Source organism: Electrona antarctica, assembly GCF_951216825.1.
Source record: "Electrona antarctica genome assembly, chromosome: 20".
NCBI classification, from domain to species: domain Eukaryota; kingdom Metazoa; phylum Chordata; class Actinopteri; order Myctophiformes; family Myctophidae; genus Electrona; species Electrona antarctica.
This window is the reverse complement of record NC_136801.1, coordinates 21,875,877-21,894,367: the sequence shown is the minus strand read 5'-3', so window position 1 is coordinate 21,894,367 and position 18,491 is coordinate 21,875,877. Positions and strand designations below refer to the sequence as shown.

General features: G+C 43.2%; 1 protein-coding gene across 1 annotated transcript in view; it reads right to left on the bottom strand.

Annotated features, from left to right (window-relative positions):
- Nucleotides 1-13,068, bottom strand: part of LOC306912670 (receptor activity-modifying protein 3) — a 32,816-nt gene extending 19,748 nt beyond the window's left edge. Inside the window, exon 1 of the mRNA XM_079489060.1 lies at nucleotides 12,815-13,068. Coding sequence (XP_079345186.1) covers nucleotides 12,815-12,884 — 70 coding nt within the window. The 5' untranslated portion in view covers nucleotides 12,885-13,068. The remainder of the gene's footprint in view (nucleotides 1-12,814) is intronic.
- Nucleotides 13,069-18,491: the final 5,423 nt, after the last annotated feature.

The window sequence follows — 18,491 nt, the reverse complement described above, 5'->3', positions numbered from 1 at the left end:
TATTTAACAATGCAATACCGTCAGAATGGAAAAGGCAAACAAAGGTACACCTCACAGAGCAAAAAAAAAAAAATCTCACCCGTGCAACTCCGTGTGGGGGTCCCCAGGGGGGGGGGGGGGGGGGGGGTTCCAGACCCACAGGAACGCACCCAGGGTGCTGGCCCGATTCCGGTGAACTGCCCCACGTCCGAAACAGTTGAGAAATGACAGAGTTACCGTGTGGGGGTCCCTCTACTGTACCCTCTACTGTACTGTCACTGTACTGTACTGGCACACCCGAAATCACCATATATACAGTTGATATGTGTGTGTGTTTGTGTGTGTGTTAGGTTGCGCACAGGTGGTGAAAAACAACCATGCTGTTTTCGTGCTCAGACGCACCCACCCACCCATGCACACACATAGTCACTTAAGGAAGTGGTTGCACCACTTAAAAAACATAGAACACGGGAAACACAAATTAGAGCAGGAAAAACGGTAGCGCAAGCATTCACTGTTACAAAATAATACAGCAAAAGTCAACAAAAGTACAAAGGGAAGTCCTAAATACAGTACCCTCCCAAGTCATTAGGGCAACTAGCCTCAGCTGGGAATTGAGCCCAGGTGAAACCAGTCTCTCAATCTAGGCCGCACAGAGAGGGGAGGGAGGGGCAAGTATAATGAGTCATGACAAGGAGGCGACAGTTTTCTGCCCCACAAAGAGAGGGACTTTCGACCTAGTTTTAGTTTAGACCGCGACGGAGGGCGCAACTCGGACGTATTCCTTTGAAACTGTGAGGCGTCAGCGCTACCGACTGCGCCATGGCGCCCCTGTATTAGTTTGTATTGCATAGTGCGTTCAGTGCGCTATATCCGAACGCACCCAAATACAACAAGGAGCATAATACATTCCAGTGACTCCACTATGCCACAGACAACTACTGTCATGGCAGCCATGGTGGCACAATGCACAGTTAACTATTTTTCATGGTATATTTGAAGTCAACCCATAAATCTATGCACATTTAAGTTACTGACCATGCATAACTTCACAAATTATTCACGGATGTAGGCTTCGAGCTAATGCAAATAATTAGTCGGTATGACAAGGGAAGCGAAAGTGGGTTGGGGTCAAGGCGAAAAACGTCTCCACTTCACATTACTTTGATGTCTCATCACTGATTCACCTCGATCAAGTACGCACACGTGCATAGACTTCCATAGCAGCCATATAGGCTGAAGAGGTCCCTGGGTCCACTCTGCTACACCTATTCAGGGCACCCAATTTCATTCTCATGACATACTTTCACATTTGGAAGAAGATTAAAGTTACAGTCACCCCTAAACTCATGCCATTTCTAAAGAGAAGACATGCTCTCCCTGCCAATCCAGAAATCCAGCGATAATTCATAGAAATGTCTCAAACTATAACCAAACCTGAAGGGAATTTACTGCAGCGTTTTGGGAGTGTGATGCGTAAACTGCCAAATAACAATTGGGTGCTTTTTCACTGCATAATATGTTGTTCAGTGTGGATTTGATTTACCCATATGGCACAAACACTAGTTTGAGCAAATGTATTTCGAGGTTAATTATTGCATGAAAACAACACCTGTGGTGTGTAAGGAACTTAACAATGAACACATTCTCATATTTTGCCGTTCACAGTTTGTCGGCAAAACTCCCTAAGCAATGCTGAAATTTTTAGTTAGAATTTAGAACACACCCCAAAGGTCATTATGTGTTTGTTTGCCATGCTCTTATAAAAGTACGTGTTGTTATATCACCCTTTAACCACCTTTTTAGATACATGTTGTATCTAAAAAGTAGACATTTCCCTATGTGCTTACAGCCATAAAGAATATGAAATACCATCCCCCTCAGGCACTACCATCCCCCCTCAGGCAGTGCAACATAAAACGTCAACCTTCCAAAAAGGATCATAAATAGATGTGTAGCCTATGTGTATAAAGTACACGTAACACCTTTCCCTCCCATTCACGAGTTACACAAGTTAATTGATAAAGAACAGCTTCCCTCCCAATGGGATAAGTGACGCGTTTGGATGACATAACCGGAAAAAGATCAGTCACGCTGGCTTGCTAGCGCTTCTGGGAAATTGAGGTGCAATGTAAAGTCTGTGGCTCGTAATGGCTGCGCCCGTGCATCACCGCTCCCCGTTGTCGGGACTGCAGAAGATTTTGGAACACTATTACAAACGATCACACCATTTTAACTCTTTGAGAGTTTCAAGGATTTCTATATAGTTTTTAGACTTCTCTATGGCAGAATGGCGTTTTTGAATGATTTATTGAAAATTCTCTGTTGTGAATGTGTGACAACGAAAGACCTTCAGAGAAAGCTTGGCTTGTCTGCTTCCAGGAAAAAAATTAACTGAGTTGATAAAATGTTTAGTTTTTGTGTTGGAAGCCATTTAAAAGAGCCTGCATTTACACTGGGTAGTGTTTCTAGGACAACAAAAAAAGTTATGCCCGGTTGAAGTTTTATTTTCTAAATAACTTTTTTTCTGCTGGGCGTACATAGCCATGCAATATCTCATTTTAAAGGGTGAGTTGTCTAGTTCAATTAAAATAAAATAAAAAGTTTCTCACATGTACCACTGTAGATATTTTGCCATCTATAAATAGCATGGTCAGTCATGATCAATCTGACCTATCCAGCTAAAAGTCCCCCTAGCTCTGAAATGGAACATCATATAAACTCAATTCTTTTTTGGGGTAAAATTAGACATTCTAACGCACATTTTGATATATACCATGTTTACATAGTCTTACCAGTACCTTGTCTATTCATGCATGTATCTCAAAAACCTGTTGTGAAGAAACAGTTTTGATAAAAAACACATCCAAGGACATTGTTTTGATATGACTTTGTGCCCATGATATGTATCAAAATATAGACTTGAATGTATACTGTATTATAACAAGAAATTGGGTTCTTACCATCTACCGTTACAGAGTAAATCACAGTTGAAACTCGCTTAGTCAAACCATAAACCTCAGAATAGTGAACAAAATAGCCATGACAGGTCTAACTCATTGTAAAAGCGTCTTTTATTTTTTATGACTACTAACATAATACAATTATAATAAATATTACAGAAAATAAATAGGCCTACATACAAAACAGTTGTCCCCAAACTCCCCAGTGTCCCCAAACCACTGCATTCCAGTTGTTCTTGACGGTGTGTGTGTGTGTAGGCTAAATTTAAAAAAAACAACAACTGAAATGAATGAATGCATCCGGTTCAGTGTCGGAGAACTCCATCGCAGTCTTGACTCTTCGTCTTCATCATCATCATCATCATCATCCTCCTCCTCCTCCTCATCTGATGCCAGTTCTAAATATATAAAAATAAACATTTAGCTGTAGTCAGCCCGGCCAATAGCCAGTTGGGGGGGGGGACGGGACGTAGGCTATCTGACATCATCGTCATCATCATCATCACACGGAGACACACTAAACAATGTACAATCATGATAGTATACAATATTCAATGAATGCGATTATCATGCAAGCTCAGACGTCAATGAAACGTCATACAGATCTTATATAATACGCTACTGTTAGCTTCACTCCCCGTCCCCCCTCCGATCCTTGTAGCAAGGTCATAACCACGCGTTGCTTCAGTAAACGATGCATGTTTGTTCTCCGTCTTTGTAGACAGTAAATAAAAGGAGCGAACATTACTCTAAAGATCAGATCGCCTATAAGGCACGCTACAATATAAAATACTTGTACTGCCATGCGTGCATGCCTGCTACGATACATTTGTACTGCACCGACCAACCGATCGACACCATTAGCCTGCTGGCTAATGGCTGGGGGCCATCGTGGTGAGTCATTCTGGCGTCATGATCTGACTAGTAGTAGTAATTATCCAAGCATCTATTTGTAGCGATCATCTAATGATTTCTGATCACTATAGAAGGGCATTTTCTACAATAAGATTACCTCAAAACATTCCGGGTTGATCGTCTTCTTCAATGGTTTCCCGGTATAGCTCATCGGACGACGATGGGGAGACAATGAAAAAAGGAGGGAGGGAGCAGCGAGTCTCGCTGTAAGCACTGGACCAGGGCTACTCCGCCTGGAGAAGGCGACTGGGACGCGTATGGATCAATACTACTACCACAAAACTCGCTCAAATAAATAGTACTGCTTTCAACTTTTTCTGCTAGAAAATCGCTCGGGCGAGACGGGTAAACAGGCAAAACAATGAAGACTCCCTCTGCCCCCACTGTTTACAGGGGGTGGGACCAGCTTCCAATGGCAACACGTACACGTGTGTCACGTGACACGGGTTTTCTGGGTAATGTAGTTGGAATATAAGCTCAGGAATTTAAACAGCGCTTCGGAGCATATTAATATGTTTAGATTAATCAAAAACGGCGAAGACGCCAATTGGCGTCATTGATCATTTACGGAATTCTGATGAAGACGCCAATTGGCGTCTTTCACCTTCTAAGGGTTAAGGTGGATTTTCATGAAATGGAACGACGATGGCAGCCAGGTGGTTCTTCAAAGGATAGTGAAAAACTAGGCAGTCAAATGGGGATCACGATGAATTAATCCCACAGTCTAAGTGTTAATCTTAAAGTTACTAGTACCATGGACCATGGTGCAATCCTTTAACCCATTTAAATGGTAAATGGTGCATTTATATAGCGCCTTTATCCAAGGCGCTTTACATAGATGCATTACATTCACCCATTCACACACACATTCATACACCGATTGCGGCGGAAGCCATGCAAGGTACCAACCAGCACATCGGGAGCAATTTGGGGTTCAGTGTCTTGCCCAAGGACACTTCGACATGTAGCCAGGAGGAGCCGGGATTCGAACCGCCGACCCATGGATCATTGGACGACCTGCTCTACCTCTTGAGCCACAGTCGCCCCATTTAGACCTGAGCTCGATTCTACAAAAGGCCTTCTAAATCCTGACATAAAAACTATGTTTCTATGTCAGTGGTTCTCAAACTATTTCAGGTCAAGGAACCCCAAAATATTATATGTGCCAGTGAATCAATGAATAGTGACTACAAAAGATTAAGCAATAAAACATTGTTTTTGAGGGGCGGCTGGGCGCTAGCCACTAGCTTTTGTTTTTGCCTCTAGTTGTTTTTGAGGGGCGCTAGCTGGTAACTTAGTCATGGTTCACATGGCTTGTTCACAGTCATGTTTCAGGGCTACTCCTATACTTGGAGTCGGGACTCGGGACTAACATTAGCCCCACTAAAGGAGCTCACTCTGGCGCTCTAATGTAGCAGCTTCAGGGAGAGGTTCCATGGGCTGGTCTGGCGTTAGCCTCCACGCTGGCTGCCTCATGTCTCGCACTGAACACAGCTTCGCGCTGCGGTCCTCGTCTCGATGCGAATGCGATACATGTCAAAGCAGCCATAGCGTGGAGGCCAGCGCCAGCCCAGACTCCAGGCAGCCTCATATGGAACCTTTCACTCTGCTATTGTACACAACCATACTATATAAACAGCGATATAAACGGCTTCTTCCTTTGGGTGAATTTGGGTGTGGTGTTGTCTGCTCTGATGATGCCACCGCAATGAGCTAGTGCTACATACAGGCTGGGTTGTGCACCGGCATATAAGTCCGACAGGCTGAAACTCGTCCTGTGAGAAACGTTCCGGGGTGAATAAACGGACGGCCGTGCATGCGCATGCAATGAAATATCGCGAGTCGGCTGGTGATTTCGATACACTGTATCGAATGTCAATTTCGATTTCGATACGAATCGAGAATCGCGACAGCCTTGACACACACACACGAGTGCGCTCCCGGTGCACATTTCCGAACGCACTCCTAGTCTCTGTGTGCGTGTACATTGCCAGATTTACACTGAGAATTTTTTTAAGTCTGTTGTTGCCCCGCCACCTGCAGTCGCTTCTCGCCCTTAAGGCGTCTTACTGGTAAATAAATAAATCAAAAGAATAAAATAAAAATAAATTCTTCTGATCGGCCGTAGCCAATCAGAAGAAGGAAACACAGAAAACACGGTCGTCCACTTATTGCCGTTTTAAGATTTAGTTTTCTCGCAATCTTGGCTGCATCCGTGTGAGTGAACAGAACGCGGACATTCTGGGATCATTTCTGATGTTATGCTGTGTCGAGGTTACAATATTAACGCCCCTCTTGAAGAGAAGTAGATGTTTAAGACTGAGGGAGTGAGTGTAATGGCCGCTTTCACAAACGGAAGCGGCCGCGACCGGAAACAGAAACTATGTATAAAGGGAATCGGAGACTGCAGAAGCTCGGTTGAAAACGCAGAGGTAAAATGAGTGACGTCAGAGCACAGGCAGAGCAGAGGTGGCAACGGCAGTTCCGCATACGTCACGGTGTGTGACTTGGCGCCCTTTGCGACGTGGCGACCTGTCCTCTTCCGTCGCCAACTGGTCCTCTGCCGTCGCCAACTGGCCCCAACTTAATTGTAAATATAGTTGCTACTGACAACGCCCACCCAGGGACTAGCAAATCTATTTCTGGCGCTAATATATTTACTGTGCATTGTATTGTCCCTATCAATAAACAAAATAATAATCAACTTCCAGGGGCTTCTCCCTCCCTCGGCTGACTGGAGGCCCCCCATGGGTACTGGGCCAAGTGTCACGAATTTGCCCGGAGATTGAACCAGTGACCTCGCACTCGGGTTGGCCGGGTCCATGGTCAGACCTCCCCGTCGATGTCCGAGGACCTGGACACTGGCCCCTCGATCCATCCATGCCAAGTACATCCAGCGCTGTTCTGGATTCCCATACCCATTAAGTCATTTTAGCGTTTTAACCACATTAACCATGCATTATTTTATACTTTACCTAAAGATAGCTTGTCGGTTTGCTATTTTTGAAAAATCCTGAAAATGTGTGCATATATCTTTGATATATATTCTTCCCCAGTGAAAGTTTTAAACTCTAATATTTGCATCTGAGGGGTCCCTGGAACAAAATATTTTCAGATGGGTGTCCGCGGCCAAATACCACTGAGTTTGCGCACCACTGATACGTTTTTGTACAATCTGGTCTCGGGTCTTAATGGGTAAAGTTAAAGTACCACTTGTGTTCACTATGGCTGGGCCATAGACTGGAGATTTATTCCCATGCATGCCCAGCCGCGCAGAATACTAATTTACCTGACCCAGTTTGTGCATTCCAGAGTGGAACTTTGTGTTTTCACTGATGATGACTGCCACACGAGATGTTGTCTGTAGGCAAATGTGAGCTTATAATGCTGTATCCGTCCACCATCACTTGATCAATTTCACATATTAGTAAAAATTGCTATGGGCTGGCTGTTTTTCTGCTGTGTTTCTGTTTTTTTCCTTTTCCCTATATGGTCTGGCATGGGCGTGTGCCTGGCTTCCTGGGCTGTGACCTGCTATAATCTACCTCCTGTGGAACTGCACACCTGGGGGTCATCTCCTCATCAAGCCCAGCTGATAAAAACCCTGGCTCGTCACTCCAGCCCTTGCCAGTTTGTCAGTTGCCGATCGGTAAAGTTACTGTGCCTCTGAGCTCCGTTTTTTGCTTGCGATCAACTTTATTCTAATTCCTCGTCTCCTTGTGCCCCCAGTGTTCTACGCCTGCTGCCTGCCGACCAGCCCAACATAGCCCAACACAGCCCCAAGCCTATTTTTGCTTTTTCACCTGTTTTGTGAATTTAAGGTTGAATAAATACCATTGTATTCAGCTGGTTCTGAGTTCTGCTTTTGGGTCCTATTATACTAAACCCTAACAAAAATAAAAGCCATCGTGCTTAACATATAACATCAATAATTAATTAATAATTCATAGAAATAATACAAAATATAAACCAACCACACAATGGTAAATCTTTTTAGTCAAGGAGGCAGTTATCATAGAAAGATATATAGGCCTATATATATAGTATATTTGGGGGCTCAAAAACAAGCCACCAAGCACCCGATTAGATTTCTTCGCTTTCTTTGTTCTCTCCTGCTTTGTTTTTGTTTGTTTATTTTCATCATCATCTTGTCAGATGGGTTTGCTGACCCAGTCAATCGTAGCCTAACTTGGCCAACTAACGTGGTGAGGGGGAGAACAATAGCCGTCACTGTTGTTCAACTCGTGCCCTTGTGTCGACCCCACGGACACACACATACTGTAGCTCTGGAGCACGCCAATGGTTTAACTTCCGGGCCGCTTCTCTACTTCCTCCACAGGTGTTACCGATGATACTAATTAAGGCTCTGTTCCATTTAGTGTACAGAGCCTGTGCAGTGATTCTCAAACCTTTTAATTTCAAGGACCCCCACAACACTACACTTTCAGAGTTACAGACCCGTACGGGGCCATTTGGAACCCACTCAAGGACACTTTGAGACCCAGTGGTGTAGCATAGAGTTTCCAGTGGGCCAATTCATGCACAATATAGCAGGCAGCACCCTGACACGGTTTGATCAGAATGGAACAGAGCCTTCATTAGTATCAGCGGTAACACCTGTGAAGGAAGTAGGGAAGGGGCCCAAATTCTTTCCAAAATGGCGTGTATGCATAGAGCCCATTGCATGTCACAACCATGGCCGTAGCCATGGGGGTTGGAAATTAGTGAGGTCTAGTGGTGGTTGTGGGGGTGGTGAGCAGTATTGTTTGATGGGTGGGTTTAATTTGTAAACCTTTCAGTATAATTGAAGCTTGTTTACGGACACTTCTGTACTCTTATAAATTGTGGGGGTGGTGAGCAGTATTGTTTGATGGGTGGGTTTAATTTGTAAACCTTTCAGTATAATTGAAGCTTGTTTACGGACACTTCTGTACTCTTATAAATTATAAGTATAATATATTTTCAAGCCAACTGAAGGACACCAAAAAACATGTAAAAGATTATAGCAATTACACATACAAGTACAGACCATTCGCTAATCGCTATCCACTACAGTCATCCATGGCTCAGGAGCGATCGCTTGATCGATTCTACAAATGCCTTCTTAATCTTGACAGTTTTCTGAAAAACCCATGTTTCTATGCCAGCCGTTTTCATGTCAAGGACCCCTACAAATATATGTATTATAATTTGGCCACCGACCCCCATCTGAAAATATGTTGTTCCAGGGACCCCCCAGAAGCAAAGATTTGAGTTAAAAATGTTCACTCGGAAAGAATATATATTCCAAATTTGCGCCACATTTTCAAGATTTTTCAAAAATAGCAGATCTACAAGCTCATAGCACGGCACCGAGTGCCGCGCTATGAGCTAGCTATTTCAATAGCTAAACTATTAAAACACCAAAAGGGGTTCCCGTCCAGAATGGGTTAAGGCTGGAGTGTCCTTGAGCAAGACACCAAAACCCTTAACTGCCCCCGATGATCAGGTTGGTGCCTTGCATGGCTTCCCACTTCCATTATTATGGATATAAAGTAAACGGTGATTATCTGGCACATGCATGGACATCATATTTGCACAAGTAAAGAGTAATGATAATCGTTTATTTGCATTGTAAAACGATTATACGATTATAAACGATACCATACAAAGTCAAATTATATGATATATTGCTGTTTACATAAATCGATATAACGGTACTACGATTCTTGAACATTTTCGAAGCATGTTACTATATTGTTACACCCCTACTACTACTACATAACTATTGAGGGTCACAGTGCCCATACCCGAGGCGGGGTTGGCGAAAGGGCCTTTCTGTGTGGAGTAGGGATGTCGGGGGTTAACCGGCTAGCCGGTTAGCCGACCGTTAAGAAATATCCGGGTATGCTTATCAGCTTTACGGTTAATTTGCATAATAATAAATGCGTGTTCTGATCTTAAATCCCTTTTATTTTAGATCGTTTTTAGTAATAGTACAACATAAACATTACAGAGACTGTAGTTGTCACTGTACAATACTTTAAAACAGTTGTCATGTTGCACACATGCCTAAAATTGCTGTTATTTGCACCGTCCAGCTTGTCACACTCCAGGCTGCATGAACAGCAGCGCTCGGGCGCTGTTTTCTGCCCCCGCAATGTCGTTGTCCCAAAGTTCTCTGTTGTACTTCAAATGGCTAGTTGGCTACAACGGTAGCTTTGCGGTAGTCAAAACTTAAGCGAGTGACAGCGAGACGAGATTAACGCAACATGTCGACCGTATCAATGCAGAGACCTACATTATTAAATCCATTAATGGCCTGGAGGGAGAACGTTTACAGCCGCCGCCGCTTCCTCCTCCTCCTCCTCCCGGCTATCAAGTTAGCCATGTGCTATCGATGTTTGAGCGTTTTCTCGTCAGCGAAAAGTCAACAAACAGAACACGGTGACATGCATGCTGATCTTCCTTAATAATAAAAAAAGGCTTAGTCCATGCGTCCAGTGGCTTTATAGATATAGGCTGCTCAGATCTGGACTGGACTTATTTATGTTTTGGACTAGAACCGGCGGACCTCTGTACTGTAGACGCGCAGATGCATGCATGCAGATGCGATGCGTTGTTTATTGATGATTAAGCCTACAACAATTTATTTTTTTTGTTAAATGTTGCTTTTTTGTTTGTCTTTTTAAAAGGAGCATAAATAAATGTATACCATTTCGTTTACCAACTTTAATTATGTAGCCTATACATGCATATTACATTTGGGGTAGCCAAAAAAAAAAAAAAAAAATCAACCAATTATCCGTTAATGACCCGGTTAATCCTGTCGGCTAACCGGATGGGAAATTATCCGTTACCGACATCCCTAGTGTGGAGTTTGCATGTCCCTAGGGTAGGTACCCTCACAAAAAACATGCAGTAATCATGGTCTCTAAACTGCCTCCCCCTGGCCAGCCGGGGCGCCTGATGGGGGGGGGAAAGGAACTGGTTTGAATAACGTGTTCCTTCCACGCGCTACGTCCAAACAGGGAAACTCCCCCTGTCAGGTGTAAAGGAGCGACTTGGACATGCACTCATGCATGAAGGAAACATGAGTTGAAGTCCGTTGCTCTTCCCAGGTTGGCGGAGGGTGTGTAGAGCCCAGGATCACATTAGATAATTGACACAGGGGTGAAAAATGGGTTACAAAATTGTGGGAGAAAAATTATAAATAAAAATTAAAACTATTGAGGGTCACTATCCTCTTTGTGGACCAGGATGTCACACTGATGGACACATGCCTATATGATAATAGTCAAGTCGACTCACCCTACCTAACCTTTCTCTACAGGGTCTGTTACACAATTATGAATCCAGAATCGGGTGTACTGCACATACTATGTGAAACATTATCACCACATAATCAAGGCGTCTGTCTGAGCAGCTTTAGTCACAACACGTTCTTACTTGTGTACCATAATTCAACCTGACCACCAATGAGCTCAATCTGTCACGGGCGGTATAGCATTCTTATTATGATAGTAAGAAAATAAAGACATGTTCTTTCTTTTCCTTTCAGCTTTTCCCTTCAGGGTTCGTCAAAGCGAATCATCTGCCTCCATCTTACACTGTCCTCTGCCTCCTCTTCTCTCTCACACCAACTAACTTCATGTCCTTTTTCACTACATCTACAAATCTTCTCTTTGGTCTTCCTCTAGCCCTCCTGTCTGGCAGTTCCAACCTCAACATCCTACTACCGATATACTCACTATGAGAGAGAGAGACCAAACCATTTCAGTCTGGCCTCTGGCTTTATCTCCAAAACATCGCACATGCGCTGTCCCTCTGATGCGCTGTCCCTCTGATTACTAAATTCAATTCACCGATCGCTGTCTGTCGGTGTGTCTGTCCGCTTCCGGGTCACCAGTGAAATACATGTTGGGACGGCTTCCGGGTCACCAGTGAAATGCATGTTGGGACGGACACAGATTAATACTGGGACACACTTTTCCACGTAACAGACCCACACGGTAACCGACCCACACAGGGAAAACAACTCGGACGGGGCATGTTAACGTGAACACACGCGCTGTTTCGACACCACACTGAACATCATTTGCTTTTCATATATTCAGAACGGGTAAGGACTAGTTTAACAAAATCAATGACCAATGAAGGGCCCCAGGAGCCCTTTTCCGGGGCGTCAAACATATACCACGAGGTCCAACTTCCCCGAAGGGCCCCTGAGAGCCAAGAGCCCCTGGGCCATGGCCCCACTGGCCCAATGGCGTTTAGTCCGGGACCCAAGTGAAAATAGCAGATATAGGCCTACAATCTCACAACACGTTGCTTTGCGCCGCGTTGTAAGCTTGTAGATCGGCTATTTTCACTAGCCTACTTTTTTATTTTATTTTTTTAATGAAAATGTTTGCTTTTTTTGGTAGTTTTTTTTTTAAATGTTAATACTAATAATAATTAAATGGGCTACTAAATGTAGGAAACAAAAAAGGGACCTTTTTGTGTCTGCGACCCACAAATGGGTCCTGACCGAATGTTTGAAACGATGGTAGCCTGGTCTTGTTCTATACCGTGGTTCTCAAACGGTGGTCCTATTAACCTTAAGCCTATTAGGCTAGTAGAAAATCAGCAATATGCTATTTAAATATGCAAGAAAATCTGCAAACACCCTGTCAGGCTGCCTCAGCCTGCCTGGCACACGACAAACACTTTCAGATCCGGATCTGTGGCTGTGGCCCAAAACATATCAATCTAATTAATATCTGGCGTTCCTCCTTGACATGAAAATGTTATAGTGAATGGCTGTCCTATTAGAGACTCGTTCGCAATCTTATATGAGCACTGCAGGCGACACCGTTATACTAAACTGAAGCGTATTTAAATCAGAAAGAGCATTTGTATAATGTTGTACATTTGGGGAAATGTCCCTTTGCAGTCGTTGTACAGCAATAGAAAACATTAGGCTATAATAGACTCACCCAGAATTCCAACAAGGAGAACTTTGAATCCTCCGGAGCATGTATCCATCACGTTGGAAGAACCCCCCATATACACCGCTGCCTGCTCGCGTAGCCTATTAGTGGTGGTGGGACCTCCTTCAATGAAACCGCAGCAGCAGCGCTGTTCGCGTCTGTTTGTGGCGAACCATAATAATTATAATAGGCTAAATGAAATCCCAAATATGTATGAACTCTCTCCCCTCCTCCCTATAGCTGGGGTTAATACACACAATGGTGTAAAACAATAAAGTAAAATATAAACGAAGATCCAATACGATTCCTGTTCTTGGCTCTGCTGCTCTCTTGTTTTGCAGACAGACTGAGAGATCGAGATATTAAAGTGGTGAGGTCTACTACTCGGCACCTTGTCTGCATCCTCTGTCGGATGGGTGGGCGTGTGTGTGCGTGTGCGCGCGTGTGTGTGTGTGTGTGTGTGTGTTGGGGGGGTGACGTAAGGACTAATTAAAGTCACTATTGTTCTTGTGATGGCGTAAAGCTATATAAATCTTCTCTGATTAGTTTTTCACCCGGTGGTCCACGGAGGTATTGCAGGTGGTCCCTGGCCATATTCAGATTGTTTTTAATTTGTTTGCATGCATCATGTGATCTGAATAATAATATTTTGAGAGAGGAGTCGACTTGGGGTGTCCTAATTGTTTGGTCCATATAGGTGCAGGGAAAACCTACTTTTGTAATAGTTGACAAAAAACATTGTGGTTCTTGCCAAATGATACCCCGGTTCTTAGCCTACTCAAATGCTCTGATCCCCCCCCCCCCCCCCCATTTTAGGAATGTAGCCAGTGGTGTGATAATAGTGAGTAACAATAAGGAATACATATTTACCCATGGAATGATGCATGATGAACCCCCGCCACTGTGTCAACAGTGTTGTTTTCGTCGACTAATACTATGACGAAGATTTTTCGTTCCAGTATAAGTCATTTTACACTTGCATGCTGCATGCTGTCGCAGCGCGACGCGTTGTGAGCTTGTAGATCGGCTATTTTCAGCAAGTATAAAAACAGTCATTACGATGGCATCAACGCCCACCAAACTACATTTTAGTCGACTAAATCAACTGTAGATTTAGTCGACTAAAATCTTATGATATTTAGTCGACTATAACTAGACTAACACAAACATTCCGGCTGACTAAAATGTGACTGAAACCAATTGAAAACTATTGAAGAGACTATGACTAAAACTAAAATCAAAATGTGCTGCCAAAAACAACACTGGTGTCAAGTGGGTCTGACTATGATGGATCATGGACCCACACGACACATGGGGCTCCATTTTCGTCACAGCTAAACCCCTTATCCCTAAACTTCTTTGCCTTTTTTTACTATTTGCAAAACATTTTTGAATAGTTAAAATGGCCAGTCTACAAGCTCACAACGTGTCAATGTAGATTGGTCTTTCAAAATAGTAAAAAAAAGCAAAGAAGTTTAGGGATAAGGGGTTTAGCGGTGACGAAAATGGAGCCCATGGTCCCAAACCCCCTGGGTCAAAATCTGAGTCTTGGGACCCTTTTTTGAGTCGTGGACATTTTTTTCTGTGTCACGATCGAGGAGCTGAATGCCAAATGTATTTATTTATTTTAAGTTTCCTACAATTTATTCGGGGAAAAAAATAATAATAAGACCAGAAAATAGTTCAGAAAATAAATAAAATAGTTCAGAAAATAAATAAAATAATCCATACATTTTCAAAAAAAAAACTGTGTCGCACCCTACACACATTGTAGATGTGGAAAATTGGCTATTACACATTTTTTCAATAGGGCATAGCCTAATGGCCTACAATGGACAATTGAAAAATCTATGATTGTAAGTTTGGGTTGCATAGATGTTTCTTTTGGGTGTTGGGCTGAAAAGTTTGGGAGCTGTCTAAATTAGGGTGTAGTTTCACTTCACATTATCATTCATTTCAGTAATTATGTTTTTTTTTGTATAGCAATTTCGATGCCTGTTTTCTCTTTTTTCCTTTTTTCTTTACAAAAGTTGTAATTCTGTTTGGTGATTCTTTTCATTTTATGTTCCAAATATATTTATCTATGTCCTATTTGGTCTATTTGCGGCTATGTTACTGGTCCTTTTGTGAAAGACAGAAAAAAGAAAGAACGAAAGAAAGAGAAAGAAAGAACATTTTTATTTGTTATGCCTTAGTTAGTTATCACGACTGTTAAATTCTATGAAAACATTGGGATATAATATTTGGGGGTAAAATGTCTGCACTAGCTGGAAGGCTCGATAGATGGCAGCAATGTGCACAAGTACAGTACATCCATAGAGTTATTTACATCCCATTCATTATCAAGTAGGCTACCGTAGCCTACATCATGATAGTCTGATCACGTTCTTATACAGAATATGAAATATGTATTATGTCCGTCTACCCACTACAGCAACACACACACAATACACTTTATGTTTTTCAAAACAAAGTTACAGTCCTTTATACATGATAGAATACTATCTACTATTCATGACCCCTCTGTGCACTACAGATGTAACTAGAAAAAGTGCCCTTCTGGGCACAGGTCTCCACCAGGAGGATAGGAGTGTGTGTGTGATGTTTGGCTAAATGTTTAGGAGCAATATAAACGACGCGGCTTGGCCTGTTGTAGCGCCACCATGAGGCTGATTTGAAAACTGTCATTTCTTCCAAAGCCTAGTGGGAATATGCATGCACAGTTTCACCACAATCGGACACTGCGTTGAGTAGTTGTGGCGATTTGTACAAAACGGGTACAAAGCGGGCTACTCCTGAAAAGTTTAGAAGCCAATTGTAGCCAATGAGGGTGGATTATGAGAAATCAAACAAACCCGTCTTGATCACATGACTATGGAGAGCATGTGTACCGATTTGCGGGAAATTTGGATAAAATCTGAAGGAGTAATATTATAAAATGTGTTTTACATATGTCGGCCTCCTGGTGGCGCTATAAAGAGCAGATGTGAAAAATTCCAGGCAAAGGTTTTTCCTTGGCCTCTAGGGAGTTGGCATACAAAGTTATCCACAGATCCGTGCAGTTAGAGGTAAAAACACCTTTCGGCCAGTTATAGCGCCACCATGAGGCTGAGTTGAAAATGTTCATGTGGCATTTCTTCCTCGGCCTAGTGGGAATGTGCGTGCACAATTTCACGGAAATCACACGATGTGTTAATGATTTGCAGCATTTTGTTTGAAACTAAGCACTCCTGCGAACTTTGGAAGCCAATCTTAGCCAATCAGGATGGAGTCTGAGAAATCTGAAAGACCCGTTTCGTTGAATGGCCCTAGAGAGACTGTGTACCAATTTGCGTGATGTTTGGACAAAATATGTAGGTGTACTGTCCAAAAACTTGTTTTGCACAAAGCGGCCTCCTGGTGGCGCTATAACAGGCCGTTCTGGACATTTTGGGGCAGAGGTTCATCGTTGGCATCCAGGGAGTGTGTGTGTAAAATTTGGCATCGACCGGGTTAACAGTGCCGGAGATTAGCTGTTCACAGACGGAAGGACGGACGGACACGCGGACGGACGGACGGACGGACGGACGGACGGAGTGCAAAACATACTCTCTCCCCATGCCTTCGGCCTGGTGGAGACAATTATTGGGAATTCACTGTGTGATTCTCTGTAGGCCTAGGCCTATAGGAGCCTACCTTTGAAGGCATAGGCAGTATATAGTATGTAGAACCAGACAGTGGCCTTGTGGTTATAGTGTCCGCCTTGAAACTAGGAGGTCGGGGTTCGACCGCAAGGTCGCCAGCTCGAACCCGGGCTCCCCCAGAGTTAGTGTCGAAGTGTCCTTGAGCAAGACACTGAACCCCTAAATGCTCCTGATGTGCTGGTTGGTGCCTTGCATGGTTTCTTCCGCCATCGGTGTATGAATGAATGTGTGTGTGAATGGGTGATTGTAATGCACAATCTCTGTAAAGCGCCTTGGATAAAGGACTAGCATGTCTGAAGTAAAATCAGACCGAAGTAGCATGTGCTTAAATTCATATTTAGAAAATGTTTCAGATGTCAAACATTTCTGAGATGATGGAATGGTGATGGATGGTGATGGTCATGGAAGGGGAACCTTCTGAAAGCTTCATAGGAGGAGCATTTCATTAGGAGGAGCTCTAGACTGTGCCTCTGCTGTTTTTTGTCCTCCTTTTCTTTTGATTAAGTTGATTATTTGATTATTTTGTTTAGGTTTATTATTTATGGTGCAAACCAACATTTGTGGCTAATTAGGCTGCTATATCTCCCAGTTACAGTTAGGTCAGTGTGCCATAGTCCTACAGGAGGTTGGTCACGGGCGTAGGCTGGTCATTGGGGTGAAACTAACTGAATTAGAAAAGAAAAGCCAAAACGAACTAAAACTAAACTATAATGAAAAAACCAAAACTATTATAACCTTGGTGCGTGCGTGCGTGCGTGCGTGCGTGCGTGCGTGCGTGCGCCTGTGTGTAGGGCTAATATTACAGAGAAGATTGTTCAAAATTGCATATTTGTGGGGATAGAAAATACACAGCGGAGCTCAAAAAACACAAACAAAATGAAAAAGTTGAATTTGATGTTATAGGTCCTTTAACAATAAAATCTGCATGAACGATTACTAAAGCTATCAAATGCTGTAATTGTAGTGGGGTATAATAAATGAACACCACACCTACCATCAGTGTGGTAGGTGTGGCTAGCGCCTCGCTCGGCGGTGCCTCACGTAGCTCATGGCCACCAGACCCGACTCAGCGCCGTTCGAGTTATGTCCTGATAGACAGAGAATAGTATATATTAGTAGCTCCTAGTTCCATCATGCACCAAAATGACACGTCCACCAGGGGGAAACCTTGACCAGGCTATGTGATGAGGATGCCAGTAGGCCTATAGACATTTTGGCCCCATTCAAAGGGCTGATAACAAATGATTTCGCCGAAAGCTAATCGTCATACACTGAGTTGACAGTGCCCAGATTTGAACCCATGACTTTGTGTTCCAAAGGTGGTAGCTCTAACAACTGTACTATCCAGACACAATCAGTTCTATTGTTAACAGCAGAATCATTCAGTGTTTGTGATGACAATTGTGTGTGTCCTGGGGCCCGTTCCACGAAACTTGGATTAGAGATTAAGCCGGGATTTAACAGATATCCTGGTTTAATATATCCTGGATCAGCGATTAACCGGTTTCATGAAAGCTGGTTCATCTTGCCAGATTAATTTAACCAGTTAACCTGGATATGTTGAGGCTTGATTCGGTTTCATGAAAGTGATGCTACATTAGTTACCATGGAAACTAATGCTTTGGATTTAGCCTGCTCCGGACCAGGCTAACAGCCAGGTTTAACCTAATCCTGATGTCTTTACTGTTCATTAAGCAGTCAAACTGATCACAAACCAATGATGTTTTCCACACTTATTCAATTATTATAGGTTTATGTTGCCTTATTTTTATCGGTCTGCATTAAAGGATTAATTTAAAGGGATAGTTCAGATTTTTTTAACTTAAGTTGTATGAAATACTTGCCATTAATATAGTGGTTGCAACTGTATTAATTGATTGCCCGAGTCCCATGGTGGGAGTTCTGCTCGGGTTTTGGTCAATATTAAGTAGTTCCGGTCATTTTGTGGGGGGCACTGGGGCCACGCAGTAAAAGTAAATGAATCCACAAAACGAACGTAA